We start from the raw sequence: 25,998 nt of genomic DNA on the forward strand, positions 1-25,998 counted from the left end.
GTTCTTATACAATCTACTGGCCTCCTTGGCCACAATAAGAAGGGGAGACTTAGAACATGAAAATTATATTTTAAGATTTGTAAACACCACAATATGAACACAGGCTAGAAGAACATTGTAAGTTTTACATCCTGTACCACATAGTCTACAGAGAGCTACATAAAATACACACAAAGACACAGACACACAGCCCCTCACACACACACACACACACACACACACACACACACACACAAACACACACACAACACACACACACACACACACACACACACACACACACACACCTGAAATGAGAAATCCTCCTGACTTTGTATATTCAATGTGTTGGAAAAATATGTTTTGATCAATGGGCACATAGGGAATCTGGTTCATTTGTCAACCTCTGATATGTTTCAAATCTCTCAGCCATAATCTATAAATATTTATGAGGGTAAAATCACGTACTTATAAAAAGATTATCACATTTGTCTTCCCTGTATCTATGTTGGTGGAATGAGAGAAGCAACTCCAAATAGTTGTGTTCTGACCTCCACACATGTGTTGTTTTCCTTATGCCCACAATCACAGAAATATAAACACATGAACATCAGACAAACAAACACACACATACACACCAGACATACACACACACACACACACACAGAGAGAGAGAGAGAGAGAGAGAGAGAGAGAGAGAGAGAGAGAGAGAGAGAGAGAGTATGTAGGAGTAATAAATAGGGATTTAACAAATCTAAACACAAAAATATCTGCTTAACATTGAAAACTGGTCTCACCAGAAACACAGGAAAACTCTCTTTCCAGAGAAGGAGACTTGGACACTGTTAGGATTCTTTATTTTAATTTCTTAATGTGTTGGGAGTTTTTGAGACAGTGATTCTCTGTGGTTTTGTTTTGTTTTGTTTTGTTTTGTTTACTCAAAATATCTGTAGCACTATTATATACTGATGATACATTCGTGGAGAAAGAAATAAGAGAAACATCACCCTTTACATTTGCCAAAAACAACATAAAATACTTTGGAGTAACACTAACCAAAAAAGGGAAAGTCCTGTGCAGTAAGAATTTTGAGTCTCTAAAGGAAGAAATCAAATAAGATAACAGAAAATGGAAGGATATCCCATGTTCTTAGATAGGTAAGATCAACATAGTAAAAATGGCAATCTTCCCAAAAGCAATCTACAGATTCAATGCAATCCCCATAAAATCCCAGCAAAAGACTTCACACTCCTTGATAGAACAATTCTCAACTGTATATGGAAAACCAAAAGACCCAGGATAGCCAAAACAACACTGTACAATAAAGAACTTCTGGAGACATCACCATGCCTGGCATCAAACTCTATTACAGAGCTATAGTTCTGAAAATAGCTTGGTATTGACACAAAAATTGAAAAGACCACCAATGGGATAGAGTTGAAAACCTTATATTTACCCACACACCTATAAACACCTGATTTTTGACAAATAAGCTAAATTTATATGACGGAATAAAGAAAGCATCCTCAACAAATGGTTCTGGCATAACTGGATGCTGGCAAGTAGAAGACTGCAGATAGATCCATGTCTATCACCACGCATAAAACGTAAGTCCAAGCGGAACAAAGACTTCAACATAAATCTAGCCACAGTGAACCTATTAGAAGGCAAAGTGGCAATTATCCTTGAACGAATTGGTACAGGAGACTGCTTCCTGAACACTCCACCATTAGCACAGACATTGAGATCAACAATTAATAAATGGGACCTCCTGAAATTGAGAAGCTTCTGTAAGGCAAAGCAAACAGTCAGCAAGACAAAGTGGCAGTTCACAGACTGGGGAAAGATATTCACCAACCGCATATCTGATAGTGGAATGACTTCCAAAATATATAAAGAACTCAAGAAGGTAGTCTCCAAAACACCAAGCAATCCAAATAAGAAGTGAGGTACAGAACTAAATAGACAGTTCTCAATAGAGGAATCTAAAATGACTGAAAGACACATAAGAAAGTGTTCAACATCCTTAGTCATCGGGGAAATGCATATCAAAACAACTCTGAGATACCATCTTACTCCTGTCAGAATGGTTAAAATCAAAATCACCAATGGAAGTTTATGCTGGAGAGGATGTGGAGAAAGAGGAACACTCCTCCACTGCTGGTGGGAGTGCCAACCTGTACAGCCACCTTTTAAATCAGTATGGTAACTCCACAAGAAAATGTGAATCAGTCTACCAAAAATTCCATCAATTCCACTATTAGAAATATACCCAAAAGAAGCACATTCATACAACAAGGACATTTGTTTACGATGTTCATTGCAGCACAATTTGTAATAGCCAAAAACTGGAAGCAGCCTAGATGCCCATCAACTCAAGAATGGATAGGGAAAATGCTTACATTTAAACAATGGATTACTCTGTGGGAAAAAACAATGTAATCATGAAATTTTCAGGAAAATGGGTAGAAATAGAAGAAACCATTCTGAGGGAGGTAATCCAATCACAAAAAGACAAATATGGTATGTACTCACTCATATGTGGATTTTATACATAGGGTAAAAATTACCAGCCTACAATCCACACTTCCAGAGGAGCTAGTAAACAAGGAGGAACCTAATAAAGACATACACGGTCCCCTAGAGAAGCGGAAAGAGACAAGATCTCCTGAGGAAATTGGGAGTGTGGGGGAGGGGAGAGAGAGCTAGGAGAATGAGAATGGTAGAATTGGAGGGGTGAGGAGGACTTGAGGCAGCAGGAAGTTTGTGCTGGGGGAAGAATGGAGAAGAGCAAGATAAGAGATACCATAATGCAGGGAGGCATTATAGGTTTAAAGAGAAATCAGACACTAGGTAAATATCTGTATATCTACAAAGATAACACCAAGTAACAGTCTAAGCTTCAGAGGAGAGTCTACCTTTAATGCCCTCCCCTGATAATGAGATTGATGTCTGATGTATATGCCATCCTAGAGCCTTCACTCAGCAGCTGTTGAAAGTGGAAGCAGACACCCACTGCTAAACAATGAACTGAGCAGGAATCCAGTTGCTTAGAAGAAGGACTGATGAGCAAAATGGCCACCAATATCAGGCTAGTGAAACCCACACAAACAGCTGACCTGAACTAGGGGGAGCTCTTGAACCCAGACTGATCACTGGGAAAGCAGCATGTACTGATACAGAAATGATGAAGTGAGTGTCAGTGACTAGGCCTCAGAAATCCTTGGAGACTCTTGTAGTAGATCAGTTCTCAACCCTAGGATAGGAATGGACTTTGGGAGCCCATTCCACATAGGGAGATACTCCCTCAGCCTAGACTACCAGGGAGGGCCTAGTCCGTATCTCAAAGTATATGTCAGACTCTGAAGACCACCATGGAAGGCTTCACTGTCCCTGGGGAGCAGAAATGGTATGGGATAGTTAAGGCAGTGGTGGGGAGGCAGGGCACTAGGAGAGGGAGAGGGAACTGGAATTGACATATAAAACAATCTTGTTTCTAACTTGAATAAAAAATGGATAAAGAAAAAGATAAAAAGTACAACAATTAATGAAGCAAAATGTATTAGTGAAACACCAGGAAGTCTTAGAAGTTCAAATAAAGCACAAAAATCTTAGGGTGGTCTCCATTTTGGGAACTGCAGCAGCATCTGGGATATACTTAAGTGGTCATCAATAAGTTGGAGTGGTATGATGATGCATTTCCATTTACTTACATGTGTTCTGGACTGAAGTCATAGTTGCTTACTCTGGGGCATCAGAAGAAAAAATATTTAAAGCCAGAGAGATGTGTAACTTCTACCTAACTCCAGGAGGAAATATTGTGAGGTGGTGAGTGTGGTCAGTTTAGAATTTGAAGATGTAATAGATTGTGACAGACACATCATAAGTGTTTCCTGGCAACTGAGACAGAAATCTCTCTGATGATATCATGGGCCCAATATACAGGGAGCACCTGAGATGCAGTTTTGCACATGGGGATTTTAATATCCTAACTTATGTGCCATTGTACAACATTTACTGCCACCATACAATGGAGCTGATTGTCCAACAGAGCTTATGACAAAAGATTTTAGCATTTCCAAACAACTGGAACCATTCAACAGCAAGAGGGTACATAATCTCACTAAATTGTGTATTCTCTATTTAGTTCTGTACCCCAATTTTTATTTGGTGTTTTGGAGACTAGTTTCTTCAGTTGTTTGTATATTTTAGAAATCAACCCTGGACTAGATGTGAGGTTGGTGAAGATATTTTCCCATTCGGTGGGATGCTGTCTGTCTTCTCTTGTTAATTCTGTCTTTTGCCTTACAAAGACTTCTCAGGTTCAGTAGGTCCCATTACTGAAATGTTGATCTGAGTGTCTGTGCTACTGTTATGTTCAAGAAGTGGTCTACTGTACAAATTAATTCAAAACTACCTCCCAATTACCCTGCTGAGAGGTTGGTGTGGCTAGATTTATATTGAAGTCTTTGATCCAATGGAATTGTAGTTTGGTCAATAGAGGAGTCTACAATGGCTAAAAGACACTAAATATCCATTGCCATCTGGGAAATGTAAATCACAAATTGGAGGTATCATTTTAAACTAGCCAGAATGGCTACAGAAATAAACATCAAGGATAGTTTACGGTGGAGAAAGGGGAATGTAACTCTGTTTCTGCTGGGAGTAAAATGGCACTAGGCAAACGTCCAGGGATCCACAAGAAAAATCCCAGCTAGCAATCTAAGCAATAGTGGAGAGGCTACCTTAAATGAAATTCCCCTATAATGTGATTGGTGACTACCTTATAAGCCATTCTAGAGCCTTCATCCAGTAGCTGATGGAATTAGAATAATACACACAAAGCTAAACAGTGACCTGAACTCCTGGAATCCAGTTGCAGAAAGGGAGGAAACAGCTCATCTGACCACATTGGAGCTAAAAGACCCCGTTCTGAAAACTTGCGAACCATCATAATACCTACCAATTCAGCCCTAAAAACTAAAACTTCTCCCTCTATAAAAGATGACCCCAGGCCATCCTCTTGTATGAGTACCAAAATTCCACAGGCAGCCCATGCACAAGGAAGCCTGAATAGATCACATTCTGATGACAATTACTCAGGCCAGAAATCTGATGACACACAACCTCCCACCAATGTCTTAACAGCTGAGGGGAGCCTAATATTCAATACAAAAGATAAATGGGACTTTGACATTATTTTTGGAACATCCGTGTCTCTAGACTTTTATATATTGTCAGAAGAGTCACAGGATACTTCCCTCTCTACTGGAGGAGCACAAACAAAGTGCATAATGGAGGGAGTTCTGAATGATCCCTCACATTCAGAGGGTTCTGGCTCTGGAAATTTTCTTCCCAGAAAGTTCACTCAAGGACCTATAACCCTATCCATTCTTGTAGACTGGACCCATACACATATGCCCTCTATACAGGAAGAGATCGCTGATACTCGCCTTTACAAAATGGGTTCCAGGCATTCCTCCCCTAGGAGAAACAGATAAAAACCAGAAACCACCATAGAAGGAAGCCTCAGTAGATCATATCAAGGTCACAATGGCATTGCACAGCAATACTATGACCTATAACCTCCATTCAATACCTTAAGTCTGATGGAGGCCTAAAACCTAGCATTGGTATTACCATGAGGACAGACATTTATACACCCTCAGAAGAGGCCCAGATTAGTTCTTAGTCTACCTGACTAAGGCTATAACATCATCCACCCATGAGGGAGAAATACTTGCATATCGCTCGCCTGAAGAGGCCTCAGTGAACCTATTTTGCACTGTCCCTGATTCTTCTTTGCCTGTGTACTTCACTCAAGGGACTATAACACTGTACATTCCTGTAGACTGGATGCTCATACATATGCCCTCCCACATATAATAGATAATAATTTTCCCTCTTACAAAAGTGGCCCAATGTTGGCATCCTCTATGAGAAGCTGTCGTATATTACAAACTACAACATGAGTAAGCCTTAATGGATCAGCACCAGTTTACCATGGCCTGTACCAGAAAATCATTGACCCACAAACTCCTTCCCCTTCCTTAAAAGCTTAGAGAACACTTACATTTAACACATCTGATAGGTGGGACTTTCTCATTCATCTTAGGTTTTCTTTTTCTGACGTCTTCTCTTCACCTTCAATACATGTACAGGTTTACTCCAACGGTGTAGGAGAGGTCCTAGCAGGTACCAAAAGTGAGAGAGGTGTTTGTGATGATGCCTCTCCTTGGAGGGTGATGTCCAAACCTTTTGCTCTATCAGGAGTTCTTTTGACATTTGTAGTTCACTCAAGGTTCTATATTGTGTCCATGCCTGCAGACCAGAATTTCACACAGGTGTTATTCCAGATAGAATAGCTCACCCATTCTCCATCTTAAAATGGTTTCTCCATCTGTTCCTCTATTCGGAGAAGCAAATGGAAACCGAAAAACAGTGCAAAAGGAAGCCTCAGTGGATCACATACTGATTAAAATGGCTTAGGCTAGAAAACCTATGGCCCACAAATTCCCAGCTCAGTTGTAATACCTGATGAAATCATCACAACAATCATATTTCATGAAAGGGACTTAACCTTTACTCCAGGTTCATCTGGGTCCCTAGACATTCCATCATCCTCACATCAAGCACAAGTAACTTTCATCTACACTGAAGACATCTTACCAACTTCTACATGAGTTATATGAGTTCTAGATTGTTCCACACCTACATGCTGGATTGTGGACCACTTTTCCTGTCCCTGATTCTTTGGGCCCTTTGAAGTTCACACAGGGACCTTTAAAACTATCTATACTTGCATACTGTATCTTTCAACATCTCCCTTCCTAGGAAGATGTCACTTTCCAGTCTACTTCTAGGACTCTGGAGACAATGCATTACAAACTAAGGAGAAGAGATGCAAACAGGTAGAACCTCAGCAAGGGAGCATAACAATTTTTCCCTCAGAACAATCAGACCTAACAGAACTAGGATGTTTCAGACCCAATCACATTCCCCAAATGGGCCAGGTATGCCCCTTTTCAAGATAGCCAAGCAGCATGCTCATGACTCAATAAGCTGTGTGACATATGTTTTTAGAACTAATGGCCTAAGAAGTTCACAGATACATATTTCCATTTATATTTATTATATATTTATTATCCCTCATAAGGAGATACCTCAGGTATTGAATAATAGCAAATAAACCTAAGTAACTACCTCGACACAATGTAAACTTGTAAACTTCTGATTACCACAGAAGTTTACTGAGAAATTCACACTGAGAACTAAGGGCTTCGGACTTTCCTTTAGATCAACAAGCAATGTGACATATGTATCTTGAGTCAGGTGATCTTAGACATTCCCTAGTCACCAAAATGGGTTTCAGACAAAATAATATTGGGATGTAGATGTTTGCATTATTCACAGGAGGCAAAAGTTTCCTAAACATTAATCAAGGGGATTTGAGATCTATCCAGTCAAGGAGAAGCTAGGTGAGTCAGTTAAATTTCATGTCAGAGGCCCCAGAATTTCATATTAAGTAGAACAAAGGTTTGTATATTCCCATCCAAACATGTATTCCTATAATATATATTTATTCTCAACTGGCACTAACAAATTCCTGCTCTAATCAGAGGAGGTTAGAGGAACACCTGAGTGCATGACTGTAAAATCATGGCTCCTCACTCATTGGAACAAGAAGAAATGAAGGTTCTGAATCTTTCTCTTTCTGTGGAAAGAGGGACAAAGGTAAGACCTAGACTTAAACTCATCAAAACTAACCTTGTAAACCTACTTGGAAAATTCTCATATGTGGAAATTAACTCATTTCTGCTAACCACATGATCATAGCATCAGATTTTCAGGAGTGAACTAAGAGTGGCATGCAGGAATCCATATTCAATGGGGAGAATATAGACATTAATTATCTCTACTATATTGTGAGAGATAATATCCTATGAAGAAGTAAGATACAGAGCATAACATGTGTATACCAAGTGATTCTACAATATTAAATGGTGTTTAAAGTAAACCCTATCACTAAAAAGTGATATAATGTCTTATTTGCATTCATGTTAATCTTAGTTCTACACTGTTTCCAAAGAAAACTAACAGTGAATGAGAACTTCTTCCTCTGTGCTTAGTAGACCTTACATATACCCTTATCCAAGGGAAATTTGGGGAAATTTGGGGAACACCAATTTGAAGACACATTGCAAAAATATAGAAAAGCTAGCTTGAAAACCAATCTGACATTGATTTCCAGTAACAGCCTAGTATGAATACTACAGACTGAGACTTTTTTCTGAGGGATTATGGGATATCCCCTGTCTTATGTACTATGCACATCATGTTCTCTAAGTAGTGGTCCTTTGGGCCTTTGTTTTATGATTCTTGTAGTCTGATATTTAATGTTAGAGATGTTGATCTATGAGAGACTTCCTCTCTGAAAAATGTCTAGCCTAGATATACCACAACCTAGTATTTGCAAACAAAGTCAAGGATTCATGTCATCTATCTTTTAGCCAGTCATCACAAATAAGAATTCTGCCATTAATACGTAGATCTAAAGGGCTGACTGAAAATAGGTGAAGCAAACTTCTCAGCCTGCATCATCCATGGTGTTACAAACATCATTTGAATGCTAGCTGGTCTTCCCCAGATTCAAGACAACATATGGAAATACTAACAACTGAAGGTGTTTTAAAACTTGGTTATATATGTTGGGATATTCTTCTACTGCTAATCCCTTTTAAGTCAGGGAAGTATGATTTATGCACCCACTGACCAAAGGGATTCTGACATTCACTTTTGTTTAAGAGGGTCTCACAGTTATTCTTTCATAGAAGGTGTCTATTCCTCCCATTCTTCCATTATTAATCCTCACCTTTTCACTTTTAGATAAGGCATAAGACATACTTCTTAGACAAAAGACTGCTTTTGACTTTTGTCCTTTGTAACAAAGGGATTTAAACTTTTATTTTTCTCTTCCATGGCACTCACATCTGTCCATGGCACTCACAAATGTACAATTGTGTATAAATCATTTTACTTGTCAGTAACAGAGACTAAAGTTAAGGGGGCCTTATGCTTCTTCCTCTGTGGTAAAAAATTGGGTACTTCAAGACAACAGGATAGATTAGAAAGCTTATAATGCATGTGTTGCAAATCAGTGTTTTCCAGGAATTCTATATCATCTAAGGTGGTTTGGGGCAAAATTATCTGGTAGTTGAAAACTCCAAAATGTTTTCTATTAGCAAGTGAGTGTCTCAAGCAATCCTGTTTTCAAAGACACTTCAGAGTTACCCCTCTGAACTCTAGTTGACCTTTCTGAATATGGTCATTTGTCATTGCACATGAAAGCCTCCCCAGATGAGCAAATCATCCACTTCAACACCTTTAAGAGATGGGACCACACTACATCTATGAATATATAGCAGAGAATAAAATATAGACATGGATTCATCTGCCTAGAACCTAGTAAATATACTTGAAAATTTGTTATAAATTGTAGAGACAAAGAAAGTCTTGTGGAAGCATCAATGCCCAGAAGACCAATCGTACTTCAGGAAAAAAAAATCTGAATTCTTTCTGGATTCACAAAGTTTTGACTCAGGGTATGCATATCTGTATCTAGGGGGCATAATTGGAAGTTAATGAGGCAGATCCCAAATATTTTCCCCACTAACTAGGGTAACCTAGTATTTACACCACTGTCAAGGGTGAATTGGATTTCTACATACTGAAATAATGTGTATAAGGTGTTTCCTCCTCTTAATAAGGAGATTCAGAAATATTCCCTTTCCCAGGCTGGTTTCAGAGGTTTCCACTCTGCCAAAGGATATACAGAACACACTCAACCAAAGTGTCACTATATATTCCTCTTTGAAAATAAGCAATCTTCTGTGTATATGTGAGTCAGTGAGAAGCTCAGTCCTTTTCTTCTATTAAATCCTGCATTAGAAATTATATATCTCTACAAGGTACAATTAAATTAGTAAATTTGCCCTTCTGCAACTCAGAGATTTTCATAATGCCAAAGTTGATATTAAACTTGCTTCTCTGCCGAAAATGACTTTGCATTACCTTCCCATTTGATATTATATATCCATGGTGAATCTCCATGCATAAGATCTAAATACACAGCTTTAATCTCCACACTCACTACTAAGGTGTGTTGGAAAGACACAGTTATTAACAACTGAAATGCTTGTTTATACAGATGTGACATTCAAAGACCCTGATTGTCATATTGGAAAATAACCTAAACAGTGAGAATCCATACTTTGTTCTACTCCATGTAACTTAGGTTAAACTTGGAAAGTCCACAGAGAAAGCAATTTTTGTTTTTCCTCTTTGATAAATGGTTAGACCATGTCAAGGTTAATATGGGATCTGTAAGGAAAAAACCTTACAAATTGGAATGAAAATTTGGAACAACAGATGTAGAGATAATGTGTTTGTCTATGCAACATGGTGAGGCAAATAACTCCCTTTTAACATTTGGCTGGGAACTGTTTGTAACACTACAAGATGGCCTAGTACTTTGCTTTCTTCTAATCAGCCTTATGCAATTCCATTGAGGATTTTTTCAAGAGTATTTTATGTGTGCTATAATGTAGTTTACACCAATCTCCACAGACCCATAAGGTAAGTCTCAGACATCCTTCCTAAATGCACATCCTAGTTTTAAGTTCTCACCACTGGAATCCACTCTAGATAGAGTTCGCAGATCCCAATCATAGTGAGCATATGGAGCTTTGGAGGACACTGACAGCAATCCAGTAACAAGAAATATTGCAGTTTCCATCCATACACTGATCTGGGTTGTTGAGCACAAAACTAAGGAGACAGTATGGTTGACACAGGAGCACCAGCTGTTCAAAACCACTGAAGTTGATACTTGTTGTATTCCAAATCTCCCAAAATTCATGAATATCCTAATGTGTGAAGCACTTCTAGATGAAGAAGCAATGGTGGGACCCTTCTGTACTTTAGTCTTCACAGGAAGAAATTCAACATCTGCATAAATTGATAGAACTTTTCCTCCTTATCCAAAATGTATGTCCTTCATCAATGGCAATTATGGTAGCTAATTTTGTCAAATATTTTGCCTCAGATTTCCTCCGTTAAAAATATTCTCACTATCTGCCCCATTGATAAAGGGGAAAATTGCCCCTTCGGCCAGGACCCCATTCAGTTCTCCACTTGCCCACTCTGATGGCACATTGTTAGTTAGAATATATTGAAGCTCATGACACCGTTTTTTTAAGAAATCGTCATGAGAACTTTGTTTTCTCACTTTAAGGGACCAATTACTTATCTATAAACACAATATGAGCCTTAATGCTCTCGCTCTACCAAGTGTCACAGAAAATCATGCTCTACAAAGCTGGGGGCTTAAAGTATTACAATTTTTAAAAAGTGCTCTCAAATCTTTCTCTTTGTTTCAAGTGACCTGACACATATTCCTTTGATTAGCTTTTACAGCAAGGTAGATCCATAATTTCATGCTCTTGTTGAGAAGACTACAGACGAACTCCCATTGACCCAGTGGCTATTCACCTACCCTTCTAACACACGGGAACTACAACTCCACTTCAAGTGCCAGCATCTTCTTAGAAGAAATTCTGAGACTGGTGTCCTACATGCATTGAACATTTGGAAGATGTGTCTATTATAAACTTAATGTTCTCTTGGAATCTGGTGCAGTACATTGTTTTCCTCTACTTTATAAGGTACCCTGACAAATTTCTGTCAAAGGCATCTAGAACATCTATTTATATTACCCAGTTTACATTCAGTTTTTCTTCTATGTACAAAATGTTCAACTTACATACAAAAGCACTCTGATTTCTTGTAAGCACCCAGGTCTCTGGTGTACAACTACACATTAAAGGATAAGATATTGTCCTTCTGCACAATAGGCATATATATATATATATATATATATATATATATATATATATCACCAATAAGGCTGAAGTATTTACAAATCAAACCATAGAAATGTACCAACATCTTCTTGTAAATATGGGAACATTGGATATATACACTTTCTGAAGGCATTACAAATCTCCTTAGGTGTTCCAAAATCACTGAAAGTAGGAATTCACCAAAAGGGTCCAAGAATATGCTCTTTTGCCCTTGGTCCTTCCAACTATCTCCCTCCAACCTTAATTTAAGAATGCATTTCCCTATGAAAAAATGACTGCAGATATGCTTGCTCTTATAAAAATTTAACAGTCCTCAATGAACAAAGCAGTCTCATAACTTTGATGTATTCTTTAGAAAATAGATTCATCAATATTATCTAGTAGGGTGTCATTTAAACTCAAGGGCCCTGTTCTTTGGGTCTGGATCAGTCCCATGCTGGTATCTGAGCTATCATTCTTGGGAGCTCCCTGATGTTCAGGTCATTTGTTTCTGTGGGTTTCACCAGCCTGGTATGGACCCCTTTGCTCTTCACTCGTCCTTCTCTGCATCTAGATTCCTATTCAGTTCATTCATAAGTTATGGGTATCTGCTTCTACTTACACCAGCTGCTAGATAATGGCTATTGGGTGGCATATAAGTCATTCATTAATCTCATTATCAGGGGAAGACATTTAAGGTAGTCTCTCTTCTGTTACTTACATTGTTAATGGGTATCATCTTTGTAGATCTCCCGACATTTCCCTAGTTCCTGATTTCTCTGTAAACCTAAAATATCTCCCTTTATTGCAGTATCTCCAGTCTTGTTTTCTTCTATTCTTACCCTGACTCAACCTTTCTGCTCCCTATTGTCCTCTGCATCCCTCCTCTTCTCCCCTTCTCATTCTCCTAGCACCCCCCTTCCTGTGCTCTCTATTTGCTCAGGGGAATCTTGAAACTTTCCCCTTCTCCATGGGAACCTGTATATCTCTCTTAGGTTCCTCCTTGTTTACTAGCTTCTCTGCCAGTGTGAATTGTAGGCTGGTAATCCTTCACTGTATGTGTAAAATCCACATATGTGTGAGTACATATCATGTTTGTCTTTTTGTGATTTGGTTACCTTGCTCAGAGTGGTTTCTTCTAGATCCATCTGTTTTCCTGCAAATTTCAAGATTCCATTGTTTTTTTTTCTTTCTGCTGAATAGTACTCCATTGTGTAAATGTACCACATTTTCTCTATCCATTCTTTGGGAGAGGGGCATCTGTGCTGCTTCCAGTTTCTGGCTATTACAGATAGTGTTGCTATGAACATCACTGAAAAGCTGTCCTTGTTGTATGAATGTGCTTCTTTTGGGTATATGCCTAAGATGGGAATTGCTGGATCTTGTGATAGACTCATTCTCATTTTCTTGAGGAGTCGCCATACTGATTTCCAAAATGGCTGTAAAAGTTGGGACTCCCACCAGCAGTGGAGGGGTGTTCCCCTTTCTCCACATCCTCTCCAGCATGAACTGGCATTGGTGTTTTGGATTTTAGTCATTCTGACAGGAGTAAGATGGTATCTCAGAGTTGTATACTGATTTCCAAATTGGTTGCACAAGTTTGCACTCCCACTAGCAATGTAGGAGTGTTCCTCTACTACAGCTGATAAGCACCTTCAACAAAGTTTCAGGATTAACTCAAAAAAAATCAGTAGCCCTACTATATACAGATGATAAATATGCTGAGAACGAAATCAGAGAAACATCACCCTTTACAATAGCAACTAACAGCATAAAATTTCTTAGGGTAACACTAACCAAAAATGATAAAGACCTTTATAGTAAGAACTTTCAGTCTGTAAAGAATGCAATTAAAGTATATACAAGGAAATGGAAAGATCTCCCATGCTCTTGGATAGGAAGGGTCAACATAGTAAAAATGGCAATCTTGCCAAAAGCAATCTACAGATTCACTGCAATTCCCATTAAAATTCCAACACAATTCTTCATAGATCTTGAAAGAACAGTACCCAACTTCTTATGTAAAAACAAAAAAAAAACAGAATATCCAAAACAACCCTGTACAATAAAGAAATTTCTGAAGGCATCACCATCCCTGACTTCAAGCTCTGTTACAGAGCCATAGTCCTGAAAACAGCTTGTTATTGGCACAAAAATAGACATGTTGACCAATGGAATCTAATTGAAAACCCTGATATTAACCCACACACCTATGGACAGCTGATTTTTGAAAAGGAAGCTAAAGTTATACAATGGAAAAAGCAAAGCATCTTCAACAAATTGTGTTGGTATAACTGGATTCTGACATGTACAAGATTGCAAACTGATCCATAGCTATCACCATACACAAAACTTAATTACCAATGGATCAAGTACCTCAACATATATTCAGCCACACTGAACCTTCTAGAAGAGAACGTAGGTGGTACCTTCAAACAAATTGGTACAGGAGACCACTTTCTGAACATAACACCAGTAGCACAAACATTGATATTGACAATTAATAAATAGGACCTCTTGAAACTGAGAAGCTTCTGTAAGGCAAAGGACACAGTCAGCAAGGTAAAACTCCAACCCACAGAATGGGAACAGATCTTCACCAACCCCACATCTGACAGAAGGCAGATCTCAAAAATATTCAATGAACACAATAAGCTAGCCACCAAAACACCAAACAATGTAATTAAAATGTGGAGTGCAGAACTAAATAGAGAATTCTCAACAGAGAAATCTAAAATGGATGAAAGACACTTGAGAAAGTGCTCAACATCCTTAGCCATCAGGGAAATGCAGCTGAAAACCACTCTGAGATACCATCTTACTGCAATCAGAATAACTAAAATCAATAACATCAATGACAGTCTATGCTGGACAGGATGTGGAGAAAGAACTTCTTTAAAAGAAATTTTTATATTCTGTACGATTTTTAGGTTTTATTCCATTACTGATGCTGTATTAGGTTTGGCAATTTGAGCACTCCAATAAACTTGCCACATTTTAACATTGTGAGTGTTTTTTCTCATGTGGTTTCTGTAATGATAGTTAAGATTGAAGAACCCAAGAGAGGTTTTTCTCACATGCTTCAAATTTATAAGTTTTCTATTCTGTATGGTTGTAGAGAGATTTTGCAGAGATGATACATGGGAACATGACATAGCATATAACATAATCATTAAAATTTTAAGTATTCTGATTTCTATGTGTGTGTAGTGGCTTGGGAGAGGTGAATCATGGACAGAGAACTTGCCACAATTTGTGTATTTTTTTAACATTTTCTCTGTTATCTATTCTTTGATTAACTTGAAGTGTTGAGCTTTTATAAAGGACTTGACACATACACTTCAATTGCAAAGTTTCTGTCCAGTATGTATTCTTTGATTATTTTTAACTTTAATCTCTTAGTAAAGGATTTCCCACATATATTACAGTGGCAAGTTTTCTGTCAAGGGTGTATTCTTTGATGAATGTGAATTGTTGAAAGCAAGGCTCTTCTGCAATAAAGCTTCTGAAAGGTGAAACAGTCACAAGGCGTCTCTACATAGTTACATAAGTGGTAACATTGCTGGGAAAAGGATGCTAGCTTGACTAGATTCCATCAAATGGGGCAAGGTGTTCCAAGGTTGCCAGGTTTATGTACCATCATGAATAATATACAGATGTTTCTGTAAGGGACTCCTGTGAGTTGCACCTCAGTTATATTACTGTAAGTAATGTCAATGTAGTCATGAACTAAATAACTGATGCTTAGATGGGCTTGTTTCCCTCCTCCTTCATCAGTGAGCTCGATTTTGTAAATAGATATAGTTGTTTATGTCTCCCAGTGAGCAAATGACAAGGAATAGCCATTATGGTATTTTCTCTAGGATGAAATGCAGTAAATAATAAAATCATTTATTCCTAAATGATTATTGTTAGGAATCCGTATCTATATACATGCATCATCATATATATGCATATATAGAGTTACACATAAAAGAATCAATTAACATTAACGTCACCTCTTCATGAGTTTGTGTTACACATGCACACATATATGAAATATATAAATGATAGGAAAACAATGTGCAAGAGACCATATATACACATAATTGGAGAATTTTCATCTGTATAGTTGATAATATAATTTAAGCACTGACTCACATTATCTAATGAATGATAGCCTCTATGAAATGAATTGATTACCTCCATAGCATTGAAATCAGAATGGTTCTAAATGTTGTTTAAAAAAATTCCATTGCAGTTTATGGATTATAGAGAAATTGCAGCTGGAGAATTGAAAGTAATAAAATACTCATACTTCTCATTGAATTCCCTCCCAGGTAATGTTTTGGGCTATCCTGACGCTGGATTCGTTTCCTTTTTATTTATTGTATACAAGCTTATTTTACATGTCTGTCACAGTTCCCTCTCCCTCTCCTCCTCCCCTGCCCCACATTATAATCTCAATCCCTTCTACATCCTGCTGTGGGTGAGGCCTGCCAGGGGATATTCAAAGTTTGTCATGTCATTTGAAGCTTGGCCTAGACCCTCCCCTGTGTGACTAGGCAGAGAGTATCCCTAAGGATTATTTTGCTAATAATAAACCTGTGATGCCAGTGATGATAGATTATTAACCCAACTCTATTATATAAATTGGGATTTAGTCTTATTGTTATACATGCTTATATTTGGGCAGTGCAGGATGCTGTATCTACAACATTGCTATATCACAAGGGAGATTACCCTTCATTTGTCCCTCTGAACTATTACAGACCATGTGTGCACAGATGAGATTACAGACTCCATAGTTTTTTCTCACATTTTCTATAAATGGAAACTTCCTGAAAATATGTTTTCTTCATTCTTAGGTACAGCACATTGTCAGTATTTTTCTCTACAATGAGACATGATGTCAACAAGTATTGTTCTCTCTTCCTAGATAGAAATTTTAGATACAAGATTTAAGATTTCCATTTTAGGGCAACACTATGTAAATCTGTTTTACCTTTACCCTAGGACTGACTGGGTATATACTTCTTGCTATTTGCTCTTGTTACTTCACTGGCAATAGGGCTTAAGGGTTTGTGTTCTTACTTTTCTCTCATTTAGCGCAGATTTGATATTTACTCTCTTTGTATATAGTTATGTATCAAGTCTAATTCTTTTTCTTTAGAATAAAAGAGGAATTGTAGTGAGAGATACAACCAGACTCACTTATGGCACTGACCATGCCTATTTGGGCATGGTCACAGGGGTGTTCTTGAGCATATGGTATATGGTGTGGGGCTCAGGACAGGCCTGCTATCTTTTGGTTCCATTTGGGTCATGGAGAGCAGCTGGGTATGAATCCTTACAGCTAGAACTTTTGGGTTAATCAGTTTATTATGCAAGTGACTACTCCCAGATAAAAATTAAACTATAATTAACCCAGTCCCATGTATCTTAATCTGTACATCTACATATGATTTCTCTTAGTTTTATATGATATATTCTGTGTTTCTTTTTTGTGTGTGTTGCACGTACTTCTGTCTTCCAAGTTCTGGGATTGAAGAAGCCACCACCTCCCGGCTCAGCTTTCTTAATCAGCAGAGTGCAACTTACTCAGGGATATTGTCATTCTAAGTGGAAGAACCTTCCCACAACCATCACCATGTGACACAATCTCTCACTGACACTGAAACTAGCCCTTGTGATCTGGTCAAGACATCAGCTGTGTTTCCATCAGATGACACTTGCTTATGTCATTTTAAGAACTGAAGCAAACTGGGAAAGAAAACAATACAGGAGAGTATTTTAAAAACCCAATACCAATGTACTAACCATAAAAACCAATTAACAAGCAAAATCATAAACAATAATGACAGGGAAAACATGAAAACACAGATATACAAAGAAATAAAGAGGGAAGACTCTAAGATCAAAGGGAGAAAAGTAAACCTGTCTTGCCAAAGAAAGTCCACAGACTAACAAAATCCCAAAGAACTCACATGCAATAAATTCTCAGAATATAAAATTAGGTAAAGGTTCCTCATTTTTAGAGAAACTGTATTATAATTAAATTATAATAAATGAAACCACACAAAATTAATGGCACCACTGATAAAAGGAGACACCAAACAGACCGGTAATTATAAAACTGTCCTTTGAATAGGAATGACAAGATTACAGTCCAAATAAAAGTTCAAAGAAATCAATGGCCAGCATTTCCCCTGTAAACTCCCAATTCCCTCAAATGGCAATAGGAGAAAATGGGTTGGGAGTGGAAGGCTGTTTCACCAGAAAGTGAGATATTTGCTTAAAGCATTCTGCTGTTTGAACCTTGGAGGAAATAGCTCTGAGTGCTAAAAGCATTTCGTTCCCCTATGATGAAGAAAACAATGTCTGTTGTGGATAAGGTGGACACACTATTATTTTCGACAATTGTTGATTGAATGCAATCAATTCCTCAGAGTGAGGAAATGAAAACTTTTCAAAGCAATTTCAAAATTAACAGTTTTTTTTAGAGAACCACTCTGGGATATGTATTTTACAACAGGAAAGGCAAATTTGTTTTGCTATAACTTCTTTATTAACAGCATGTATCCACTGGTGATTTATGCTAAAAGAGGATCCATCCTGGCAAAGAGCTTGCATTCCACATAAGCTGTTTGAATTTAAGAAAGACTCTTTGTGACAGGGTTCAACCAGAAGGTATTTTATTAGGAAAAGGGATGATAACATGGGGAAAGGGAGAGGAGAGACCAGGCTTCAGGGACAGGAGCAATAGGAGAGAGGGAAGCGGGAGAGAGTGAGAGAGATAGAGATAGAGATAGAGACAGAGACAGAGAGGGAGAGAGGGAGAGCAGAATGTGAGATGGGCAGGGCCCTTCTACAGATGAACACAGTGAAAATACACTGGTGGCCCTCTTAGTACCTAAAGCTGAAGGCACATCCTGTCAGAAATCCAAGTACAGGATAGTACAGATGGCTGAATACTAACAACTGTCATCAGTAAGTCTCCTTTATATTGGCATGAGGTTATGCTTTGGAAAATTTAATAGGGATAGAAGATTGCAACTCTAACTATTTAGGCTGATGGAGATTTACAGAGAAAAACTATCTTTTAGAGTATATGTTATGATGTAGATATAAATATATATTATAATGTGTGATTTAATATAGTACATTATAATGTATACTGTTAGAGATACATGTAAAAGATATATCAGTACCACAGTCCTCAAACATAAAAGCACATAGAACACAATAGAAAAAAAGGGAAAACACAAATGCACACTGTGAATGATAGTTATTTTTTCCTTCTGAGCAAGCTTCCTCAGAGGAAGGCCACAAATGCTTCTATGGAGGACCAGAAAGAATTCTTTTGACAAGTAATTACTGCTGTCTATCTCAAGGCTATGATATTACTGTACAGAATTTTATTTTTAAATTTTATGTATATGTGTTTTTGTCCACATTTGGATGTTTGCAGTATCTGAAGAGGCCATAAGAGGGAAAGTTTGCCTTGGAACAGAAGTTGCAGGAGATGGTTAGCAACCACTGTTTCTACATATGTAATCTATTTTTGGGAGCCGAATCTCAGGGCTTGGCATGAGATCCTAGCCCATGCTTAGCAGGCCACATAGTTAACCTTTACATAGCAGCTCCTTAGAACCTCAGCTCAAGAAAAGAAACAACTTGACCCAGTCGTCCACCCACAGGCTCAGTCACTTAGGCAACCCCTTCCTGGACCTCTTACTCATAAACTCTTTACCCTGCCAAACATCCTTTTCGTGGTTTCCTATACCAACACCTGGTGCACAAACAACCCATTCAGCCCCTTTCCATATCCTGACTATATACGCTAGCCTGAGAAAAGTAAAGTTTGCCACTTGATCAGAATCCTGTCTTGTGGTCGTTCTTTCTGCGTCTCTTGTCCCCATTCCCTATCCCTGACTCTCTTGCCCCACGTTGATGTCCTGTAGGACGGGACAATCTATGTCCAATGCAACAATACCCAGTGGTCTTAATTTCTAAGCTCACTTTTTAGCCAAATTTTTATATAACATTTATTTTTACCCATTTTTTAAAAAAATATATTGAATCACTTTACTCTTCTTTCCCAATTTATCCCCTTCTTAATTCTTTTAAGTTTGTGTGAATAAAGTATTTGCAAATATTTGAAGAAAGTCTGCTGAATGCATTTCTGTTGATTATTTATTGCTTCAGCATTGAACATGCTGTTATTAATAGAAAAATAGGGAGATGATTCCTGCCTGATGCTATTTGGAACAGTGATAATAGACATAAGATAAGTAATTCATCCTTGGGTCATAACAGATTTCGATGGAAAGTAAGTGGCATGCACAGCTAAAAAATATAAGTAAGCCACATATTATAAGTTTTTCCATCTGAAAGCCTACCCAAAGCCTCAAGTCCTGCCTCTCCAGCAAGATGTTCAGAGAAGCCATAAATATTGCTACAGTAGATAGAATCTTATCTGGAGGAATCAGTCTTTTCCCAAATGATATTCACTTGGAATTTAGAATTTCATAGTGTCTACTCTTTCACTAGATATTACTCAATGGGGTTGACATAAATATCACATAGAACCTTATTCCTGTGAATCAGGCAGGTATCATTACAGTCCCAGTAGGAACTGTGGGTACTGTCACTGACAACAGCATGAGTTGCCAAAAACTAAAGAGTGGAAGAAGTGAAGGGGGCTGACCCATCCCAGCTGAGTGGAAACAAAATACAGTATATGTCAGCTTGTCCTCAGTTACAACCAAAGAATCCTGTGTGGCATTTGATACTCGAGCATCAAAACTTAAGGTATCTCCCTAAAAATTCTTCCATTCTCCACAGCTCTCGAAATATCATATGGACTAATCCATAGAGTGACTTCAATACAGTTTCTTGCCGCAATCTGTATGTGATCTCTAGTCACTGTAGTTGTCTCGACGTGTGGAACGGCAATCTACAGCAAGATATCCAGGGAGGGGAATGGGGACAAGTGACAAGAGAGAATGACCACAGACAGGATTCTGATTAAGTGGCAAATTTTATTTTTTCTAGGCTAGCCTATATAGTCAGTATTATGAGGTAAAGTTGGAGGGGGAGAAGAGCCCAAGATAAAGATGTTCATTTAAGCAGGATGTTAGAAATCTACAGAAAGAAGATGTTGGCAGGGTAAAAAGTTCATGAGTGGTGGGGAGAAGGAGGGTTACCTAGGTAAATGGTGAGGTTCCAGAGGGTTGCTTAGTTAAGTGGACCAGTGTTTGGAACAATAGATTGACATCTCGGTCATGTTGTTCCTTCTGGGTACTCATGCTTCTGGGAGTCATTTATCATCAAAAGACAGTTCTATAGCCATGTGGTGTGCCAAGTTTAGGCCTAAAGGTTAATGCCAACCTGCATGGCTCCCAACAAGTCACCACCATTCAGAGTTCCAAACTGAATGTTGCAGGTATTGGGGAAGCAGAATATGAGCCCATTCAGACAAGTCAGACTTCGAGCCTGAAAGTTCCTAATTTGTCCTAACAGGAGGTATAAAATCAAGCAGCGATACATCTCACATGTGGAATTGTGATCTCCAATGATGCCTATTATCATATGGGAGATAAACTCACTCTTGTGGTTTTGGTTAGCCAACCATCTTTTAAAGACATTATTGTCAGCTTCCATCCTGATCATTTCTTTTGTACATTTCCCTCATTTTTTTGAGATTTGACCTTGGAAATCTCAAAATTTTTTGAGATTTCCATTATCACCAAGTATAAGTTAATTTCTGATACAGTCAATTACTGTGCTGTGAAAAAGATTCACCACACTGCTTACTTTCCTATGGTATCTATCCATTATGTGTCCTTTTATGTATTTGAAGACAACTGTGGTGAGAAAAGACTTTACCACACTGATTACATTCATAGGGTTTCACTCCAGTACGTGTCCTTTTATGCTTTTGAAGATGACTGTGTCGAGCAAAGGCTTTCCCAAACTGATTGCATTAAAAGGGTTTCTCTCCAGTATGTGTCCTTTTATGACTTTGAAGATAACTGTGCTGAGAAAAGGCTTTACCACACTGATTACATTCATAGGGTTTCTCTCCAGTATGTGTCCTTTTATGCACTTGAAGATAACTGTGCCGAGCAAAGGCTTTACCACACTGAGTACATTCATAGGGTTTCTCTCCAGTATGTGTCATTTTATGTCTTTGAAGATCACTGTTCCTAGCAAAGGCTTTCCCACACTGACTACATTCATAGGGTTTCTCTCCAGTATGTGTCATTTTATGTCTTTGAAGATGACTGTGCCTAGCAAAGGCTTTCCCACACTGATTACATTCATAGGGTTTCTCTCCAGTATGTGTCATTTTATGTCTTTGAAGATGACTGTGCCTAGCAAAGGCTTTACCACACTGACTACATTCATACGGTTTCTCTCCAGTATGTATGTTTTCATGCATTTGAAGAGTACTGTGATGAGAAAAGGCTTTACCACATTGATTACATTCGTAGGTTTTCTCCCCTCTATGTCTTCTTTGATGAATAAGAAGATAACTGTGATATGCAAAGGCTTTGCCACATTGGTTACATTCATATAATTTCTCTCCAGTGTGTTTTGCTTCATGACTTTGGAGATAACTGTTATTTTCCAAGGCTTTATCACATTGTGTGTATACAGAAGAATTCTCTCCAGGTTGCCTTCCTTCACGCCTGCCAGGAAAAGGGTCATATGTAAATGCTTTATCATATTCAATACAATGTTGAATCTTGTTACCTGTATAAATTAATATTATAATTTATTTCAGTTGTAAAGAAGAATCAGATATTATAGTTTTATCACTGTGTTTACATTCTTCTTTTCCCCTTCTTTAAGGGTTGCATGTATCTTTGAAAATAGCTGTGAAGATATAATCCTTTATTACATGGTTCTCATTTTCAGAACCTTTCTCTACAGGTGATTTTTCACTTAATGAGGAGAACTAGAAATATTCAGAAGTTTATCATCCTTTTTTGTATTATCAACTTTTCGTTCTCTGTGAGTCATAATACATTTGCTAATGAACTACAACAGAGAGAAGTATTTACACTGTCATAGAGTCATAGGGCTTTTCTACAGAGTGAGCTTGGTGTATTATCAATGAAGATGGAAAACAAATTACTGGTACACTTGAATCAAATTCAGCAAGTATGCTCAAAATGGGGACAACTACACGACTTTTCAATATCCTGCAAGAGAGGTATATCATGTTCTACATATCTCTGCTGAAATGGCTTGTATACTGACTAGTACATGATATTCTTAATAATGTAAAGATTACAACAAAGAGGCTTCCTCAGTTCATTCATTTTGACTTTCTGTTCCTTATAGATATATGTTATTGTGATTACACATTCCCTACAATAACTGCCCCTTGACTCTTGACAATAATTGCTCCTGTCACAGAAAGTACATGAGTAAAACCATCTTTTCTATGGAGTATTTGCTTAATGGAAGTTCTGGAGACATCACTATCAATTCAATCTTTTCTATATCTTTAGTTATATAGCTAGTATGAAATAAGTGGATTTACACTATTACAGCATAGCTTTCGGGGCGTAATGATTTAAGTGGCAGTTTCTCTCAATGCATTATTTCCTTGTCTTCTTTCTTAAAATATTGCCTTGCAAATACAGTTAAACTACCTGAAATTGAGTTCTATGTTCTTGTGAGAATTTAATAATCATCAATGCAAATTAAGCTGTGCTTAAATACACGGCTGTTTCTGTTTCAAACTTCAGGACACATTTCAATTTCTTCAGAGACACATTTCTGTGAGCTTGTAACTTTAAAATTACTTTAAAAAACTTTAAAAATTACCTGTCATGTCTTTTTGAACTTGCACAATGTTCTTCAATAATATTGTCTTCCCAAGAGTATCCTAAAATATAGGGCAAGAAAATGTATAGAGTATTCTTGAGAAATAATATAGGCAAATGTGCAAAAAATGTTTCTGTCCTCAGTGAGCTTCATAACTTTGATTTATTTATTACATTCTTTTTCTTTCTCAATCAAATTAAAGAAGAACACCGATAACCAAGGAACAGTTGTCCTATTATTTTAAAATGGGAAGGAAAAAATAATCTTACCTATATCATTGAGGTTCTCATAGGTCTCCAGCATCACATCTTTGTAGAGATTCTTCTGAGAAGTATCCAGCAAAGTCCACTCTTCCCAAGTGAAGTCAATATGCACATCTTTATAATTCATGGCATTCTAAAATATCATACACATGTATGCAACTTAAAGCAAAATACTGACCATATTGTAAATGTGTGTTTCTGTAGAACCTTATTTTAAAATGTGTTACTTTTATGCTATACAAAATTTGCTTAATGAAGTAACTATGTGTTAATTTTTTTCTCATGTATTAGTTTAATTTTATGAAGCTGTTATTCTTTGCCTGACTACAACAGCTGATATTCGGATGAAGAGGTTTTTATCCAATAGTGAGTCAGGAGAAAGGATAGGCTGTGGTATCAGGAACAAGTATACACAGATTGATAAATCTGGAAGCAAGGAGGAAGGCTCAAATAAAAGAAGAGTACAGGGCCAGCTACTCAGCCACACAACATGTCATGAAGTAGGAAGGAAAGTAAGATACACATAAATGGAGAAAGGTAAAAGTCAAGAGGCAAAAGGTAGATTGGATCATTTAACTAGTGAAAAATTGGCTAGAAATGAGCCAAGTAAAGGACATGCATTATGTAACATTCAACTATGTAACAATTTGGGACCGGGAGGTTCCCTCCCCAAAAGGTATAAAGCTAAAGAACTAAAGGAGTAAAACATTTAAGTAAATTTTACCCAACATGCTATATTTTAATGTAAGGCCTGAGAATGCTGAAAAATATTTCCTTAATGAATTTCTCCCTACAGCCAGTACACTGAGTAGCAAAGATAATCTCAGTAAAAATGATTGCCAGAGCACAATTATGCGAATGCTAGAGGTCTAGAAAGGTTGTGCGTTGTTCTTCTCCATCTGTATATGACTATGCTGTGAGTTTTAGACTTTGCTCCTATGAAATCCTAAGAGGGCATTGACATCTGGGAGATCATGATGAACATACTTGTGTGGCTTAGCAATCTAAAGTTTGCTTTGGCAGTAAATAGGCTAAAAGATAAACAGTTAAATAGCTCCAGATGTAAATGGAATTGAAAGAGGGATTGTTGAAATAAAGGAGCCTATATACTTTACGAATGCCTTAACTTTAACAAAGTAAAATATATTTGTCAAATGAGAATCAAAACTGCTTTGGAGGAGCAATTCTGCTTTTGTTTCCACAGAAAACAAGAGGCCATAGATATGCTCCCGACTGACATAGATATTGTTATAGCAAGCGAGACCACTTGAAGCTGACAGGCCATGCATATCAACTAAAGTTACTGTTGCTCATCACAGGAATGAAACTTAATCCCAAATTTTCTCAGTGACCCCTTAAGGATGCCTTCAGCAGGAAACATCTGGAGAACATGACTCCCACATTCCCAAATTTTGGTGGGTGGGTGTCTTTTGATTATTTGATGGGTCATGGATAACTTATATTTAGGAAAATATAGGCATCATAAAATAAAAGGGTAGATTATTGAATCTAATGTAACTTAAAAACAATTAGTAATCTCAACTGTTTTGTATATTAATAGAAATTTATGTTAATTTCTCTTACAACACACTGTAGATATGTTTGTAAGCTTGCTTAAAAAATCTTTGTGTAGTGATACAAATTTTTGTATATTGATACAAATTTAAGATTCGCTGTTAAAATGTATTGTATTTGTTTCCACTCATAGTTTTTGAGTGCATAAATCAATGGCTAATTTTATTTTAGCTTTTCATACATAAAGATAATTGAGGTTATCTCTGAGGAAAATTTCTATTCCAGTCTCAATTGCAACAAAGTAATGATTTCTAAATTTCCTGTTTTTCAAAAAATAATGACCTTAACAATAATGGCTACAGTATTGCCTATGACCCTAGATACTTGAAATTAGGAGGCATGATGTTGTGCTACTACTACAGTAAAATATTAGTGGAGGAGCCCATCCTATCGGATGCGTCTATAATTTTTCACTGGAAATATTTTGTGATATGTGTATTTCCAATACTCACTGAAAT

General features: G+C 37.5%; 1 protein-coding gene across 1 annotated transcript in view; it reads right to left on the bottom strand.

Moving 5' to 3' along the window:
• LOC113838983 (zinc finger protein 431-like) overlaps nt 1–24,107 on the bottom strand; it is a 662,051-nt gene extending 637,944 nt beyond the window's left edge. The window contains exons 1-2 of the mRNA XM_035453552.1: nt 23,972–24,107; nt 23,703–23,763 (exon numbers count right to left, since the gene is read on the bottom strand). Coding sequence (XP_035309443.1) covers nt 23,703–23,763; nt 23,972–24,092 — 182 coding nt within the window. The 5' untranslated portion in view covers nt 24,093–24,107. The remainder of the gene's footprint in view (nt 1–23,702; nt 23,764–23,971) is intronic.
• Nucleotides 24,108–25,998: the final 1,891 nt, after the last annotated feature.

Source organism: Cricetulus griseus, unplaced genomic scaffold (genome assembly GCF_003668045.3).
Source record: "Cricetulus griseus strain 17A/GY unplaced genomic scaffold, alternate assembly CriGri-PICRH-1.0 unplaced_scaffold_1, whole genome shotgun sequence".
NCBI classification, from domain to species: Eukaryota; Metazoa; Chordata; class Mammalia; order Rodentia; family Cricetidae; genus Cricetulus; species Cricetulus griseus.